The sequence below is a fragment of the Bombina bombina genome, chromosome 4, assembly GCF_027579735.1.
Source record: "Bombina bombina isolate aBomBom1 chromosome 4, aBomBom1.pri, whole genome shotgun sequence".
Taxonomy (NCBI): Eukaryota; Metazoa; Chordata; class Amphibia; order Anura; family Bombinatoridae; genus Bombina; species Bombina bombina.
In genome coordinates this window covers 495,206,492-495,225,009 of record NC_069502.1, presented here as the reverse complement: position 1 = coordinate 495,225,009, position 18,518 = coordinate 495,206,492, and the positions used below count along the sequence as shown (strand labels likewise).

The window sequence follows — 18,518 nt, the reverse complement described above, 5'->3', positions numbered from 1 at the left end:
GCATATGAGTATTATGTCCCTTTAAATGTGACAATGTATTACCACCTATTGTGCACAGTAGAGTACATCATTATAAAGCTTATAACAATTGTGTCACTTGAGGGTAATATATTATTACTATTGTATGTAGAATTATATAAACAAGAAAAATGTAACCTGAGACTAACTCAGCTCAGTAGCTTGCACTATTGGATAGTGCCTATTCGGGTCTATTTTTAAGCCCACCTGTGTCTTTCACAGGAGAGAACTCTTAGTACATCAGTCAAATCTTAGTCTAATATAGAGCTAATCCGAAATAACAGGCAGTTTGTTTCTTAACAACAAATACAACTAAATGTTCTATCCTTGTACACTGTCAGAAAAAATGTGCAAACATTGTACCTTTAGGGGTACAACAGCTTGTCACTGGGGCAGTACCCTCAAAGGTACACCTGCTGTACCCTTTAAAATGGGTACAAATTAGTACCCTTGCAGATTGTACCTTTCAAAGGCAAAAATGTACCCTTGGTGACTAGATTGGACCTCAGTCCTATGGTACCATATTGTACCCTTAAAAAATGGTGCAAATCTGGCCTTTTAAAGGTACTGCCCCAGTGACAAGCCCTTTGTACCTCATCATGGCAAATTTGAACTCAACACAGCATATTACAAATGCTGATCCATTAAATTTATCATATAACATTCATATATGCATTTGATGTGTACTTTTTCAGGCAGTATTACAATAGCCACACTGCTTCTTTAAAACAAAGTTTGTATACTTTACTGTAGCCATGTAACAATTCCAAAGACTGCTACAGAACCGCCTGAAAAAGCAAGGCTAAACAACCAGTTCCAAAATGAACTACTCAATGTGTTTTATATCACTCTGTACTAGACTCTGAAAACACCCCATTTAATTTAGGGTGACATGCCACATAAAACATAAATATATAGAAAATATATAGAAAACAACACAATAATAAAATATAACTAACGAAAAGAAGGGGGATTCGGGGGAGAGATAAACGATAAAACTCACAACCATACATTGAATTGTCACTCTATGCAAAATATATGCAAATGAGTCTATTTCCCTAGTACAAATTTTGGTGATAAACCTGCTACCAATAGATGAAGCTGTGTTACACATGTCAAGGAACTTTCAACCAACAGATGGCGCTATGGAATGTCACACACAATGTCCATGTATGTGACTGGGGAACGGTTACAATTTTGTTTTATTTTTTTTAAAAATGGTTCTTAAGCAGCTCTTGTTTATTTTATAGAGTTTAAAACAAATTTTTTTCTTTGTAATTTTTTTTTTGTTAATTGTTTTTTATTGAGGTCATTGGCAAAACAACATCAAATAAACAAGTTACAATAGACAATCAGAGACATTCTCTTAACATAAGCTATTACATAAAAGTACACCTGAAAGATATATTCTCTTCAATGGATAAGACCTAATCTTATGGATAAGAGTAATATCTCTATAATTATACTTAACATGCTAAACTGAAACCTCATTTTTTTACTTCCATGAAACTCCCTTTCCTGTCATATTAAGTCTCTCTTAGGCTCATGTAAGCTAAAATATTATCTAGGGGGAGTAAAATGATGAAAATGGTCTCTCTTGGACCAATGGTAAATTAGAATAAGATTCACAACTGATTAATACATCTGAAATACAAATACAGAATAGTGTATGTTAGTTATACCACAGTTATCAACATAAATATAATGAATATTCACAAATCTAAAGAAAATCAAAACATAGCTCAAAATAGCGGACCAAAGCCGCTCTTTATAAAACCCAGCCTAACTGCTGGGTATGCAACCCCCACCCATACATAGAATAACGATTACGCTGCTAAATATAACATTAGATGTGGTTATGAGGCGGTGGGGAGGCGGTGCGGAGAGCAATATACTCTCAATATAATATTATGCTGAAAGTAAGACCATTTATGTACTCATGTCTAGGTATGTGCTTTCAAGTTACCAGTGGGAAAAGAAAAAATGTATGCTAAAGATAACAAATATACGTATATAATAATACCCAAAAGAAGTATGTCCACATTTCCAGATTGTGCTGTCAGATAAACTATTATTGGCTATACACTTATCTGGGTTACAGTGATATTAAGGCTCACTATTAGAAATATAACAGCTAACTTTCAATATGTCTGTTGCTAAGCCTTATATATCCTGCACTAACAACTGTAATTTTTCCTTCGTCTTTGAGTGTTTAACCAAAAACCTGAGAGGTTGACAGATAGGTATATTATTATTTGTTAACTCTTAAAAAGAGCATTATCAATCTTGGGAGGTATTTCCACTCATAATGTTTTAGTACTGTCCTATGGACTAATGCAATATAGGCAACCAAAAGATTTTTAGCGTATTAAGATAGCCTCCACGATCTAGTGATTTGGCTTAAGTATATTGCCACTGAGTTAGGAAGGAAAAGAAATACGGCTAGATTTAGAGTTTTGCGGCCAAAGGGGTGCGGTAGCTACGCGTGCTTTTTTTCTCCCGCACCTTTTAAATACCGCTGGTATTTAGAGTTCACAGAAGGGCTGCGTTAGGCTCCAAAAAAGGGAGCGTAGAGCATATTTAACGCCACTGCAACTCTCGATACCAGCGGTGCTTACGGACGCGGCCAGCTTCAAAAACGTGCTCGTGCACGATTCCCCCATAGAAAACAATGGGGCTGTTTGCGCTGAAAAAAAAACTAACACCTGCAAAAAAGCAGCGTTCAGCTCCTAACGCAGCCCCATTGTTTCCTATGCGGAAACACTTCCTAAGTTTGCACCTAACACCCTAACATGAACCCTGAGTCTTAACACCCCTAACCTTACACTTATTAACCCCTAATCTGCCGCCCCCGCTATCGCTGACCCCTGCACTTTATTATTAACCCCTAATCTGCCGCTCCGTACACCACCGCAAGCTACATTATAGCTATGTACCCCTAATCTGCTGCCCCTAACACCGCCGACCCCTATATTATATTTATTAACCCCTAATCTGCCGCCCCCAACGTCGCCTCCACCTACCTACAATAATTAACCCCTAATCTGCTGACCGGACCGCGCCGCTATTATAATAAAGTTATTAACCCCTAATCCGCCTCACTCCCGCCTCAATAACCCTATAATAAATAGTATTAATCCCTAATCTGCCCTCCCTAACATCGCCGACACCTAACTTCAAGCATTAACCCCTAATCTGCCGACCGGAGCTCACCGCTACTATAATAAATTTTTTAACCCCTAAAGATAATTCTAACCCTAACCCTAACACCCCCCTAACTTAAATATAATTTAAATCTAACGAAATAAATGAACTATTATTAAATAAATTATTCCTATTTAAAGCTAAATACTTACCTGTAAAATAAACCATAATATAGCTACAATATAAATTATAATTATATTGTAGCTATTTTAGGATTTATATTTATTTTACAGGTAACTTTGTAATTATTTTAACCAGGTACAATAGCTATTAAATAGTTAATAACTATTTAATAGTTACCTAGTTAAAATAATTACAAAATTACCTGTAAAATAAATCCTAACCTAAGTTACAATTAAACCTAACACTACACTATCAATAAATAAATTAAATAAAATACCTACAATTACCTACAATTAAACCTAACACTACACTATCAATAAATTAATTAAATACAATACCTACAAATAAATACATTGAAATAAACTAACTAAAGTACAAAAAATAAAAAAGAACTAAGTTACAAAAAATAAAAAAATATTTACAAACATTAGAAAAATATTACAACAATTTTAAACTAATTACACCTACTCTAAGCCCCCTAATAAAATAACAAAGCCCCCCAAAATAAAAAAATGCCCTACCCTATTCTAAATTAAAAAAGTTCAAAGCTCTTTTACCTTACCAGCCCTTAAAAGGACCTTTTGTGGGGCATGCCCCAAAGAATTCAGCTCTTTTGCCTGTAAAAGAAAAATACAACCCCCCCAACATTACAACCCACCACCCACATACCCCTAATCTAACCCAAACTCCCCTTAAATAAACCTAACACTAAGCCCCTGAAGATCTCCCTACCTTGTCTTCACCTCACCGGGTTCAGGAATCGGTCCAGAAGAGGGTCCGAAGTCTTGATCCAAGCGGCGGCTGAAGAACTCCATCATCGGGCTGAAGTCGGAAGTCCATCATCGAGATGAAGTCTTCTATCAAGCGGCATCTTCAATCTTCTTTCTTCCGGAGCGGAGCGGAGCCATCTTCTTCCCAGCCGACGCGGATACATCCTCTTCAACCGACACCTACTCGCCGAATGACGGTTCCTTTAAATGACGTCATCCAAGATGGCGTCCCTCGAATTCCGATTGGCTGATAGGATTCTATCAGCCAATCGGAATTAAGTTAGGAAAATTCTGATTGGCTGATGGAATCAGCCAATCAGATTCAAGTTCAATCCGATTGGCTGATCCAATCAGCCAATCAGATTAAGCTTGCATTCTATTGGCTGTTCCGATCAGCCAATAGAATGCGAGCTCAATCTGATTGGCTGATTGGATCAGCCAATCGGATTGAACTTGAATCTGATTGGCTGATTCCATCAGCCAATCAGAATATTCCTACCTTAATTCCGATTGGCTGATAGAATCCTATCAGCCAATAGGAATTCGAGGGACGCCATCTTGGATGACGTCATTTAAAGGAACCGTCATTCGGCGAGTAGGCGTCGGTTGAAGAGGATGGATCCACGTCGGCTGGGAAGAAGATGGCTTCGCTCCGCTCCGGAAGAAAGAAGATTGAAGATGCCGCTTGATAGAAGACTTCATCCCGATGATGGACTTCCGACTTCAGCCCGATGATGGAGTTCTTCAGCCGCCGCTTGGATCAAGACTTCGGACCCTCTTCTGGACCGATCGTTGAACCCGGTGAGGTGAAGACAAGGTAGGGAGATCTTCAGGGGCTTAGTGTTAGGTTTATTTAAGGGGGGTTTGGGTTAGATTAGGGGTATGTGGGTGGTGGGTTGTAATGTTGGGGGGGTATTGTATGTGTTTTTTTTACAGGCAAAAGAGCTGAATTCTTTGGGGCATGCCCCGCAAAGGGCCCTTTTCAGGGCTGGTAAGGTAAAAGAGCTTTGAACTTTTTTAATTTAGAATAGGGTAGGGCATTTTTTTTATTTTGGGGGACTTTGTTATTTTATTAGGGGGCTTAGAGTAGGTGTAATTAGTTTAAAATTGTTGTAATATTTTTCTAATGTTTGTAAATATTTTTTTATTTTTTGTAACAGTTCTTTTTTATTTTTTGTACTTTAGTTAGTTTATTTAATTGTATTTATTTGTAGATATTGTATTTAATTAATTTATTGATAGTGTAGTGTTAGGTTTAATTGTAGATAATTGTAGGTATTGTATTTAATTAATTTATTGATAGTGTAGTGTTAGGTTTAATTGTAACTTAGGTTAGGATTTATTTTACAGGTAATTTTGTAATTATTTTAACTAGGTAACTATTAAATAGTTATTAACTATTTAATAGCTATTGTACCTGGTTAAAATAAATACAAAGTTGCCTGTAAAATAAATATTAATCCTAAAATAGCTACAATATAATTATTATTTGTATTGTAGCTATATTAGGGTTTATTTTACAGGTAAGTATTTAGATTTAAATAGGAATAATTTAGTTAATAAGAGTTAATTTAGAATAAAATTATATTTAATTTAGGGGGGTGTTAGGGTTAGGGTTAGAATTAGCTTTAGGGGTTAAAAAATTTATTAGAGTAGCGGTGAGCTCCGGTCGGCAGATTAGGGGTTAATACTTGAAGTTAGGTGTCGGCGATGTTAGGGAGGGCAGATTAGGGGTTAATACTATTTATTATAGGGTTATTGAGGCAGGAGTGAGGTGGATTAGGGGTTAATAACTTTATTATAATAGCGGCGCGGTCTGGTCGGCAGATTAGGGGTTAATAAGTGTAGGTAGGTAGCGGCGACGTTGGGGGCGGCATATTAGGGGTTAATAAATATAATATAGGGGTCGGCGGTGTTAGGGGCAGCAGATTAGGGGTTCATAGGGATAACGTAGGTGGCAGCGGTGTGCGGTCGGCAGATTAGGGGTTAAAAAAATTTAATAGAGTGGCGGCGATGTGGGGGGACCTCGGTTTAGGGGTACATAGGTAGTTTATGGGTGTTAGTGTACTTTAGAGCACAGTAGTTAAGAGCTTTATAAACCGGCGTTAGCCCAGAATGCTCTTAACTCCTGTTTTTTTTCTGCAGCTGGAGTTTTGTCGTTAGATTTCTAACGCTCACTTCAGCCAAGACTCTAAATACCGGCGTTAGGAAGATCCCATTGAAAAGATAGGATACGCAAATGGCGTAGGGGGATCTGCGGTATGGAAAAGTCGCGGCTGCAAAGTGAGCGTTAGACCCTTTCCTGACTGACTCCAAATACCAGCGGTAGCCCAAAACCAGCGTTAGGAGCCTCTAACGCTGGTTTTGACGGCTACCGCCCAACTCTAAATCTAGCCGTTAGAATGCTGCAAAATAACAAAATAAGCATATAAGTCTCCTCTCTATACCCAGGGGCAGTGAAGAGCAATGGGTATTTATAATGATTATAGAAAGTCCAGATGTTTAAGTGCTGGAGCTGGCACCCACCTCTGTACAAAATTGTGAAAATAGAAGGTTACACTAAGGGATCACCCCATCATATGAGGTGGGAATAACACATGAAGTTTCCCCAACCCCATGTGTCATCCTGTCGTCTTGTCGCCAGCAAACTATATACATAAAATACTGTAAACTTTCAGGAGATACCACTTGCTCAGCACTATACCAAGAGGTGTGTATGAAGAGTTATAAGTATTAGCTCCCTCCTGAAAGCGATATGAAATATGTGATAAGGCACAGCTGCAACAGGTATATGTGGATCTGTAGGGGACAGACACGTACAGAACATGCAACATTACAAACCTCTGAACTCCCAAAGTGAGCTAACACAAAAACAGCGTAACTCAACATTGCAACACCCAAATATAAACAAAAATAGACTATGCAGCGTAAGACAGCTAATGTTAATACAGTCTCTCATCGCAGTAGAAATGACCATAGTTCCATGAGGGGACAGTCAACCCATATGAGCGCCAAAGCAGTCTTCTCTCAACCAATTCCAGTCACATCATGCTGACCCACACTCTGTGAAAAGTTGCTACATAACGGTGTCTGCCTCGGGAGGTACAGAAACCACCACCAGATCGGCACACATGATTGACTGGGGATATTGCTGGGGAACAGATATAAGCTGCTAGGCGATCCATGTCTTGTGATGCCCTGCCACCCAGCAATGCGCAAGCAGTGTCGAGACTCTCCCCAGCTTCTCCTCTCTGCTATGATCCGACTTCCAATGCCCCGGGATTCGATTTTATCAGGGTTACTTGTCAGGAGGTCGGCCGCATCCTCCTGAGTGTCGCTCCTGCAATATTACAAGGGTAGGATAAGTCACAGCCTGTGAGATATCATAGTCGCTCTTTGGTAGGGTAAAGTTCCGCTCCACATCTATCTGGCTAGATAAGTTTTCTCTGCATTCCGCCATCTTAAAAGTGTCGCTGAATCCTCTTCCCAGTGAAACTTTAATGGTGTACTTGAGGTCATCAAAATTACTTTGCATCTGCACATCCAAATTTATAAGAAGGGTTTGCAGCGCAGAAAAGTAGTTCTCCATGATCAAAGCAGTGCTACTCCAACCCGCCGATCGGGAGGGTTGTTGGAAGTTCACATGCAGGCCTCCGCCTATATTTCCCACCGTCCATACCCAAGCACTTTTAAGAGTTTCCCCAAGACTCTCGTCTATGTCTGGCTGTGTCCCAACTCTAATGTAGGTCTAACTTTGAGGTTTTTTGGGGTATCTAGACTTCTTTTATCAATATTCTGAAGAGGAGCTATATCTCAATGCATCTGTCCCACACGACGGTTGGCTCCACCCCCCGCTTTCTTTGTAATTTTAATTAATACATTTGCTTTATGTTTAAGAGTTAACATCTTGATGCTCTAAATATAAACATTAAAATGTTAAGTGCTTGTTTGCCATTTAGAACCAGCAACACAGTATCATTGAATATATGGGTTATTAAAGGAACAGTCTAGTCAAAATTAAACTTTCATGACTCAGATAGGGCATGAAAATTTAAACAACTTTCCAATTGACTTTTATCACTAAATTTGCTTTGTTCCCTTGGTGGTATTTTTGAAAAGCTAAACCTAGGTAGGCTCAAACTGATTTCTAAACCTTTGAAAACCGCCTCTTAGCTCAGAGCATTTTGAAAGTTTTTCACAGTTAGACAGTACTAGTTCATGTGTGTCATATAGATAAAAAATATGCTCACTCCCATGTAGTTATTTAGGAGTCTGCACTGATTGGCTAAACTGCATGCCTGTCAAAAGCACTGAGATAAGGGGGCAGTCTGCAGAGGCTTAGATACAAGGTAATCACAGAGGTATAAAGTATATTAATATAACTGTGTTGGTTATGCAAAACTGGGGGATGGGTAATAAAGGGATTATCCATCTTTTTAAACAATAACAATTCTGGTGTAGACTGTCCCTTTAAGTTTTTTTTTTTTTGCTTTGCCCACTTCTTGCATATTACCAACAACAATTGAACATAATTATTTTGCTGTACAACATGTATGTTGCATTCATTTTGGGTGACTGACAGTTATGTGAATGTGAATAATTGAGGTGTACAAATGATATGGACTTGCAGGGGTTGGCAGCCTTGAACCACCCACCCCCCTCAAACGTTTAGTCACACAAGTGATTGTACATTTTTGGGGGGATTAAATGGTATAGACATGGACCCTTTGACAGTTGGAAACATATTTCTACCGTATTTACCGCTTAATGGTACATATTAGTTCCTTAAGGTGTAATTATGATCGATTCAGGGTACAATCACAACAGTTGTACCCTAAGTGTTCACAAACGGACCCCAACCGTACCCTTTTTTCTGGCAGTGTATAGGTTTCATTAATGAGGAGCGGGTACATCTCTCTAGCCTCTGTTTGGAGGTCAACATCTGGTTGGACCCTATCACCATTAGAGTTATGATGAAAGGGATAGATACATTTACATTCATTAAAACCTATCTATTCAATTTGTTTGATTATATTTATGTTAAATGTTTTTGTTATCCACAATATTGCCCATATTTACATATATTTTTAACACCCATACTTTCTCTTATCTAATTCTCATTTTCCAGGTGCTGTGTGAACAGGTGTCTGGTCACCAGGTTGCTGTGGACAAACTCAAGAAGGCGGCAGATGTTATTTTGGATACCAAAGGAGGCCTTGCGTTAAATAAGGAGGAGATCCAGAAGCCCCTTGGTATAAGCATGTCATGTTTTCCCTTTTTTTATGGGGATTATTCCCATTTTAATTTTAAAATGGTATTGTTTTAAATAGTATAACTCATTTTCCGAACATTTATATTTTTTAGCACCCCTATACTTTTAAGAACATAGTTCACAGGGTGCTATCAGCACACACATTATACTCATATTACAAGTGATGAGTTGCGTCCGAGCGCAGTTAATAATAATTCTGTAAAAATTACCTCTTTTTAATCTGAAGTAAACCGTAATTATAATAGTACAGCACAGAACTCCACAAAGAACTTCACTTTAGTACCTTGGCTTAAAGCATCATCAGCTTCACTTTAGCACTCAAGTGATACCAAGCATTTATTGCATGCCCTCGTAGAAGGTCTGTTATCTTATTATTACGTTTGAACTATGTTAACAATAGCGCTAATATTTTTGCACTACACTTGTAATCTAAAATAATTGGTCTTATATTTTTGCATTTAATTTATAAGCCAAGACATTGTTTATAGTAGGTTGAAAATAAATATTCATTGCTTGCTGCCATAGTTCAAGTTCAAACAAGCAAAGTTCAACGCTGATTTGCAAATGCTTATAACTTTTGAATGGATACACACACACATTTGACTGTACTTTTGTGATTGGGAGTTATTACAAACCCTGAAAATGTGATAACTTTAATTTTTAACTATGAAAATATGGTGAAAAACCAATCAATAGGTTTGTATGCAAGAGATGTTTTTTCTATGTTCTGTACAGACAAAAATGGAATTTAGTGAGCATGTGACAACCCTGCTTTTAACACTAGATTAAAAGATTTTGAACTTGTGTTGGTTTTGGAAGATATGGTGATCCTTTTTTTTAAATTTGATCTCACTATGTGCCTGAAGATCAAAATCTCGCTGATATGGAGAGAAATCACACTAAGGGTAGATTTATCAAGCAGTGGATGCTGCAATCTACCCTCTCTGAACCTCAAGTTAGCAAGCAGCGGCTGTAAGACTGCTGCTCCTTAAATCGTCCACCACCTCTTAGATGGCGGACAGCAATCATCCCGATTGGATACGATTGGGATGATTGACACCATCTGCTAGTGGCCGATTGGCTGCAAATGTGCAGGGGGCAGCATTGCACAAGCATTTCACGAGAAATGCGTGTGCATTGATAAATGCTGACAGCGTATGCTGTCGGCATTTATCGATGTCGTGCGTACATGATCCGCTACATTGGATCATGTCCGCCTGCACATTGATAAATCGGACCCAAACTCGATCAGCCAGATTACGAGATTTGGGTTATGAGGGGTGCGGTACTAACTTGCACGTTATTGTCACCCCTCACTTACCTACAGCGCTGGTATTACAGCTTTTTATAAACCCGGCGTTAAAAGACAAGAAGTGAGTGTAGAGCAAAACTGAGCTCCATACCGCACTCCAATACCAGTGCTGCTTAAGTCAGCGGTGAGCTGGTTGTGTGTGCTTGTGCACTATTTCCCCATAGACATCAATGGGAAGAGCCAGCTGAAAAAAAGCCTAACATCTGCAAAAAAGCAGCGTAAAGCTCCGTAATGCAGCCCCATTGATTTCTATGGGGAAACACATTTTATGTTTACACCTAACACCCTAACATGAACCCCGAGTCTAAACACCCCTAATCTTACATTTATTAACCCCTAAGCTGCCGCCCCCGACACCTACATTATACTTATTAACCCCTAATCTGCCGCTCTGGTCATCGCCGCCACTATAATAAACATATTAACCCCTAAACTGCTGCACTCCTGCATCGCAAACACTAGTTAAATATTATTAACCCCTAATCTGCTGTCCCTAGCATCGCCACCACCTACCTACATTTATTAACCCCTAATCTGCCGCCCCCAACGTCGCCGCCACTATACTATATTTATTAACCACTAAACCTAAGTCTAACCCTAACACCCACTAACTTAAATATAATTAAAATAAATCTAAATAAAATCTACTATTAATAACTAAATAATTCCTATTTAAAACTAAATACTTACCTGTAAAATAAACCCTAAACTAGCTACAATATAACTAATAGTTACATTGTATCTATCTTAGGTTTTATTTTTATTTTACAGGCAAGTTTGTATTTATTTTAACTAGGTAGAATAGTTACTAAATAGTTATTAACTATTTACTAACTACCTAGCTAAAATAAATACAAATTTACCTGTAAAACAAAACCTAACCTGTTTTACACTAACACCTAACCTTACACTACAATTAAATAATTTACCTAAATTAAATACAATTAACTAAATTAAATACAATTACCTAAATTACAAAAAAAAAACACTAAAGTACACAAAATAAAAAACAAATGACAAGATATTTAAACTAATTACACCTAATCTAATAGCCCTATCAAAATAAAAAAGCCCCCCCCAAAAAAAAAAAAAACCTAGCCTAAACTAAACTACCAATAGCCCTTAAAAGGGCCTTTTGCGGGGCATTGCCCCAAAGAAATCAGCTCTTTTACCTGTAAAAAAATACAAACAACCCCAACAGTAAAACCCACCACCCACACAACCAACCCCCCTAATATAATTCTAACTAAAAAAAACTAAGCTCTCCATTGCCCTGAAAAGGGCATTTGGATGGGCATTGCCCTTAAATGGGCATTTAGCTCTATTGCAGCCCAAAGCCCTAACCTAAAAATAAAACCCACCCACTAAACCCTTAAAAAAACCTAACACTAACCCCTGAAGATACACTTACAGTTTTGAAGAGCCGACATCCATCCTCAACGAAGCCGGGAGAAGTCCTCAGCAAAGCGGCAAGAAGTCCTCAACTAAGCCGGGAGAAGTCTTCATTCAAGCCGGGAGAAGTGGTCCTCCAGATGGGCAGAAGTCTTCATGTACTTTCTGTCTCTTTGTGTTGAAAAGAGATTTATAAAGCCCGTGATAAGAGGCAGCCCTCAAAGGCTTAGAAATTAGCATATGAGGCCACCTATGTTTAGTTTAAACTAAGAATACCAAGAGAAAAAAGCAAATTTGATGATAAAAGTAAATTGGAAAGTTGATTCAAATTAAAAGTCCTATCTGAATAATTAAGGTTTAATTTATACTAGACTGTCCCTTTAATTGTATTTAGTTTAGGTAATTTATTTAATTGTAGTGTAAGGTTAGGTGTTAGTGTAACTAAGGTTAGGTTTTATTTTACAGGTAAATTTGTATTTATTTTAGCTAGGTAGTTAGTAAATAGTTAAAATAAATACAAACTTGTCTGTAAAATAAAAATAAACCCTAAGCTAGCTACAATGTAACTAGTTATATTGTAGCTAGCTTAGGGTTTATTTTATAGGTAAGTATTTAGTTTTAAATAGGAATTATTTAGGTAATGATAGTAGGTTTAATTTAGATTTATTTTAATAATATTTCTGTTAGGGGTGTTAGGGTTAGACTTAGGTTTAGGGGTTAATAACTTTAGTATAGTGGCGGCAACGTTGGGGGTGGCAGATTAGGGGTTAATAAATGTAGGTAGGTGGCAGCGATGTTAGGGACACCAGATTAAGGGATAATAATATTTTACTAGTGTTTGCGATGCGGGAGTGCGGCAGTTTAGGGGTTAATATGTTTATTCTAGCTTTGTAGTGTAAAACTAATAACTACTGACTTTATAATGCATTACGAATCTTGCGGGATAGGCTGTACCGCTCACTTTCTGGCCTAAAAAAAAAAGCTTGTAATACCGGCGCAATGGAAGTCCCATTGAAAAAAGACTTTACGAAAATTGCGTAAGTTAATTTGCGGTACAGCCAAAAAAGTGTGCGGGCAGCTGTACCTACAATAGCAGCGGTAGTAAAAAAGCAGCGTTATGAGGCTTAACGCTGCTTTTTTACTCATAACGCAAAACTCGTAATCTAGCCGGATGTTCGTTATTTTTAGACCTTACATTGTAGCGTAGGAGTCTCTTCTTCACATAAAGAACACTACATAGAAACATAAACATGTCTCACGATAACATTTCTGTTTCCTAATTTTTTTTTAAAGGGGTCATCTCGTCTGAACAGATTTTTTTTTTAGACTGGAGATTGTCAAATGCATTTAATGTTAAAAAATACCTTCTTTTTTAAAGATAAAGTTGAAGATAAAGTAGAAGTTAGTAAATTAGAAGTGCTAATTGTAAAAATAAAATTGATTTTGGAAACCTGCAAAAAAAAAACCCCCGCAAAATTAGCTTTTGAATCTGTGCATAAAAGGCTTGCTAATTCAGCCCTGCACATGCAAGTTTAGAAGAAGCAGTCTGCTTCTTAAGCCATTTGCCACCTCAGAGGCCCATATATCACTGCACAGATGTGATATATCTGGGTAGTGGATGCCACCTGGCAGGCAGGTTCAATAACTGGGAATGTTGTTCTCCTGCAAAATGATAAATTAAGGCCTATGTTTCAAACATAGCAGAGTTATAGAGCACCTTGCCTTCGTACCGAACTTCACAGCTTTTAATGCCTAGCAGTATAACAGCATTAAGTACTAGGGGCTGATTTATCAAAGCGTCAATCTCAGTGCATTCGCTGGAGTCAATACGCTCGAGAGACATCGGTGCCGCAAATCCACTGTCCATGAACAAGCACATTTCTCTAAAGCTAATCTTTTATTTTTAATCTGTTAATGTCTAAAAATTAGCTAGATTTATACCTGAACAAACAATAATATCTCATTGTTTTATTTGTTATACAAAAAATCTGATATATGATATTTTCACATAGTAAATTAATGTGTATTTGTATTTCTAGAAATCATGATATGACTATCTCATGTTTTTTTCTTTTTTTTAAATGATTATTAATGCTAGAATTTGTACATATATCTTTGCACATACTTGTATATATATACAAATGCTCAATTTATTCATATTCCTTTTTGCTACCCTTTGTCTCTATAACAAACTACACTATTCAATTACTCCTTCTGCACTGTTCATTAGCCCATCTCTCTTAAACTCACCTTACTTTTGTACTCATGAACTTTACCTATTCCTAAACACACTCTCTCTCCCCTGCAACTCATCTCAAAAGCAGTCTCACTACTGCAAATCTGTATCTCATCTCATGTCACTCTCCCTCTTGCTTCTACTTACTGCTGGTGACATCTCCCCTAATCCTGGTCCCCAACCACTGACAAACCGTGCACATCCCTGTGTACCATCCCATAGACTCAGAAAACAAAACTCTGCACACCTTACTCACATTCCTCTTGCATCTAAAGCCACTACCCCTTTCACTTGTGCACTCTGGAACTCTTGTTCTGTTTGCAACAAGCTCACTTCTATACATGACCTCTTCATCTCCCGCTCCCTCAACCTTCTGGCCCTAACAGAAACCTGTCTCTCTCCCCTAGACACAGCATCCACTGCTGCTCTGTCACATGGGGGTCTCCACTTCAGCCACACTCCTAGGTCTGGTAATAGACAAGGAGGTGTTGTAGGTATTTTACTTTCCTCTCGTTGCACCTTTCAACAAATACATCCTATCTCTTCCCTCACTTTTCCCTCATTCGAAACCCACATGATTTGCTTATTCTCCCCTCTCTCTGTACGTGTTGCAGTCATATACCGACCCCCTGGCTCCTCAACTCAATTTCTAGATCACTTGGCTGCCTGGCTACCCTATTTCCTTTCCTCAGACACCCCTGCCCTCATTCTTGGCAACTTCAACATCCCCCTTAACAATCCCACTGCCTCATCTGCTAAACAACTTCTGCAACTCACTTCCTCTTTCGGTCTGTCACATTGGACTGATTCTCCCACTCACAAAGACGGTCACTCTCTTGACCTGATCTTTAGCTATCGATGCACTCTCTCAAACTTCTCAAACTCCCCTTTTCCTCTTTCTGACCACCATCTCCTTACTTGCAACATATCATCCCTTCCTACAACTCTCCCACCTTCTACTCCTCACACCAAACTTCACAGAAGCATTAGGTCTTTAGATCAGCAACAACTTGCTAATTCCCTTAAACCGCTCCTCTCATCCTTCTCCTCCTTTTCCTGCCCTGAACAATCTATCTGCCACTATAATTCCACCCTTATATCCGTCCTTGACAATCTCGCCCCTCTTACCACTGCTTGGAAATCACACACTCATCCCCAGCCCTGGCATACTCCTCTGACACGGTACCTACGCAGATGTTCCCGTACTGCTGAATGGCATTGGAGAAAATCACGGAGTTCAGCTGATTTTCTTCATTACAAATTCATCTTGAACTCCTACTACTCTGCCCTTAATCTCCACAAGCAACACTACTTCTCTACTCTTATCTCTAATCTTTCTTCAAACCCAAAACGTCTGTTCTCCACTTTCAATACTCTCCACCGCCCTTCCCCACTTCCTAATACAACTTCTCTGTCAGCTCAAGACTTTGCCAGTCACTTCATTAACATAATTGACTCCATCAGACATGAAATCAGCTCTCAACATAATTCCATTCTCTCCCCCCCCTCAAATACTCTCACTCAACCACAACCCTCATAACCTGAAACTTAGTTAATTCTCCCCTGTTACTGAGGAAGAAGTTCCGGCACTTATACTGCGCTCTCACCTCACTACCTGTCCCCTTGACCCTATCCCCTCACAGCTGCTCCCCTCTCTCTCTGCTACCCTTACCCCTATACTAACACACATTTTCAACCTCTCCCTCAGCACTGGTACATTTCCCTCATCGATGAAACATGCACTGGTCACACCTATCCTCAAAAAACCTTCCCTTGATCCTACCTCCCCATCCAACTACTGCCCTATTTCCCTCCTCCCTCTTGCTTCAAAGCTTCTCGAAAAACTAGTATATGCATGCCTATCCCATTTCCTTACGTTAAACTCCCATCTTGACCCGCTGCAATCTGGATTTCGTCCCTATCACTCCACAGAGACAGCTATTGTTAAGGTCACCAACGACCTACTTACAGCTAAATCAAAAGGCCACTTCTCTCTGCTTATCCTCCTTGATCTGTCCGCAGCCTTTGACACTGTCGACCACCCTCTTTTGCTCCAAACCCTCCAATCCTTCGGCATCTGTGACACAGCCCTTTCATGGCTCTCTTCCTACCTGTCAAACCGTACCTTCAGTGTAGCCTTCTCTGGGGCCTCCTCTGCCCCGTCACCACTTTCTGTCGGAGTACCGCAAGGCTCTGTCCTCGGTCCCCTTCTCAATCTATACGTCATCACTAGGTTCCCTAATTAAGTTCCACGGTTTCCAATATCATTTGTATGCCGATGACACCCAAATCTACTTCTCTGCACCAGACCTATCTCCTTCCTTGCTAACCCGTGTCACTAACTGTCTTTCTCACATCTCTTCCTGGATGTCCACTCACTACCTCAAGCTAAATCTCTCCAAAACTGAGCTCATTTCCCCCCTTCTTCCAAAATCTCCACCCCCAATATCTCTATAACTGTCGACAACTCCATCATTACCCCTACCCCGCATGCCCGATGTCTCGGGGTCACATTTGACTCATATCTTTCCTTCACTCCTCACATTCAGTCCTTGGCTACAGCCTGCCGCTTCCACCTTAAAAACATCTCTAAAATTAGACACTTCCTTACACAAGACACAACTAAGATTTTAATCCACTCTCTCATTCTTTTCCACCTTGATTACTGCAACTCTGTCCTCTCTGGTCTCCCCACCTGCCGCCTAGCTCCTTTACAATCCATAATGAATGCCTCTGCCAGACTCATCTTCCTTACACGTCGCTCTTCATCTGCTGCGCCTCTCTGCCAATCCCTTCACTGGCTTCCTCTCTCCTCTAGGATCAAACACAAAACTCTCACTCTTACATACAAAGCCCTCAACTGCACTGCTCCCCCCTACATCTCAGACCTTGTCTCCAGATACTCTCCCTCCCGTCCCCTTCGCTCTACTCATGACCTCCTACTCTCCTTCTCTCTTGTCACCTCATCACACTCCCGTTTACAGGACTTCTCCAGACTGGCTCCCATCTTGTGGAACTCTCTGCCTCGCTCCACAAGACTCTCTTCTAGTTTTAAAAGCTTCAAGTGCTCCCTAAAGACTCTACTGTTCAGGGACGCATACAAACTACGCTAACCTTTCCTAATACCAGTTCCTCTCCTCCACTGCAATCCCCTGAACCCCCTTAGCATGTAAGCCTAAAAGTCCAGCTGTTTGTAGATCACCTTCTTAAGAGCTGACTACAACAGTGCAACTCTTGGCAGGGCCCTCTACCCTATAATTGTTTTGTTGTACTACCCCTTTGTTTATAGCGCTGTGGAATCTGTTGGCGCTCTACAAATAACCGATAATAAAATATATGTGTGTGTGTGTGTTTTGTCATAAATGTCCTTACATTTTACTTTGTTCTAAACAATGTTGTCTTTCATATCTCTGTGTTTATTTATACCACTATATGTATATAGTGTAAATATATTATTATTCTGAGCAAGAATAATATGCGAATATAAAATGTAATCAGGGTATCATAGGTATTTATTTGCAATCAATGGATATTTTAAGAGCTGGCCCAGTTTTCTCTCTGCACCTGTGTAACCCTTCCTGATTGCAGTCTAGTTTTAAACACCACCCCTACACAGGGGTTATAAAATGGGCCGGCATATAAGATGACATTTCTTAATGAAAATGTCATCATCAATGTTTAACTTTAATACTAATCACATATACATACTTTCAATGTAACAAATGGCACTTACAAGTTCTGATGAGTGATCAATGACACAAGTATCAAGCAATTTGGTTTGTTAGTGATAGTAGAAAATGTATATTTAAATCAGGTTGGCTGATGTCATAAATCATGTAATTGTGCATTTCCCAATCAAAAGTGGTGTAAAATTTCACTAGTTTGTGTAATGTTTAGGAGTTTGAGTATTGCGTCCAATTTAGTGTGAAGTATTGCGTCAAATTTGGTGCAAAATGCAATGGGACTTATATTACATGCGTTAAACATGGTGAAATTAGATTGATCAAAAAAAGGAAGTTAGCTATAGTATGTAATGTATTTATTTCATTACATACATGTCCTGCTGCCAGACAGACATTACCTGTCATTAAAACTACTTTTGAAATGAATCTGTCCCTCGAAATTACATGTGATTATAATATTATTATTTAAAATATTATTTAAATACTGAACATGCGTCTTTATTGTCTG

General features: G+C 39.0%; 1 protein-coding gene across 1 annotated transcript in view; it reads left to right on the top strand.

Moving 5' to 3' along the window:
• Positions 1 to 18,518, top strand: part of LOC128656482 (dystonin-like) — a 958,955-nt gene that overhangs the window by 685,909 nt on the left and 254,528 nt on the right. The window contains 1 exon segment of the mRNA XM_053710402.1: positions 9,244 to 9,367. Within this exon segment, the coding sequence (XP_053566377.1) occupies positions 9,244 to 9,367 (124 nt within the window).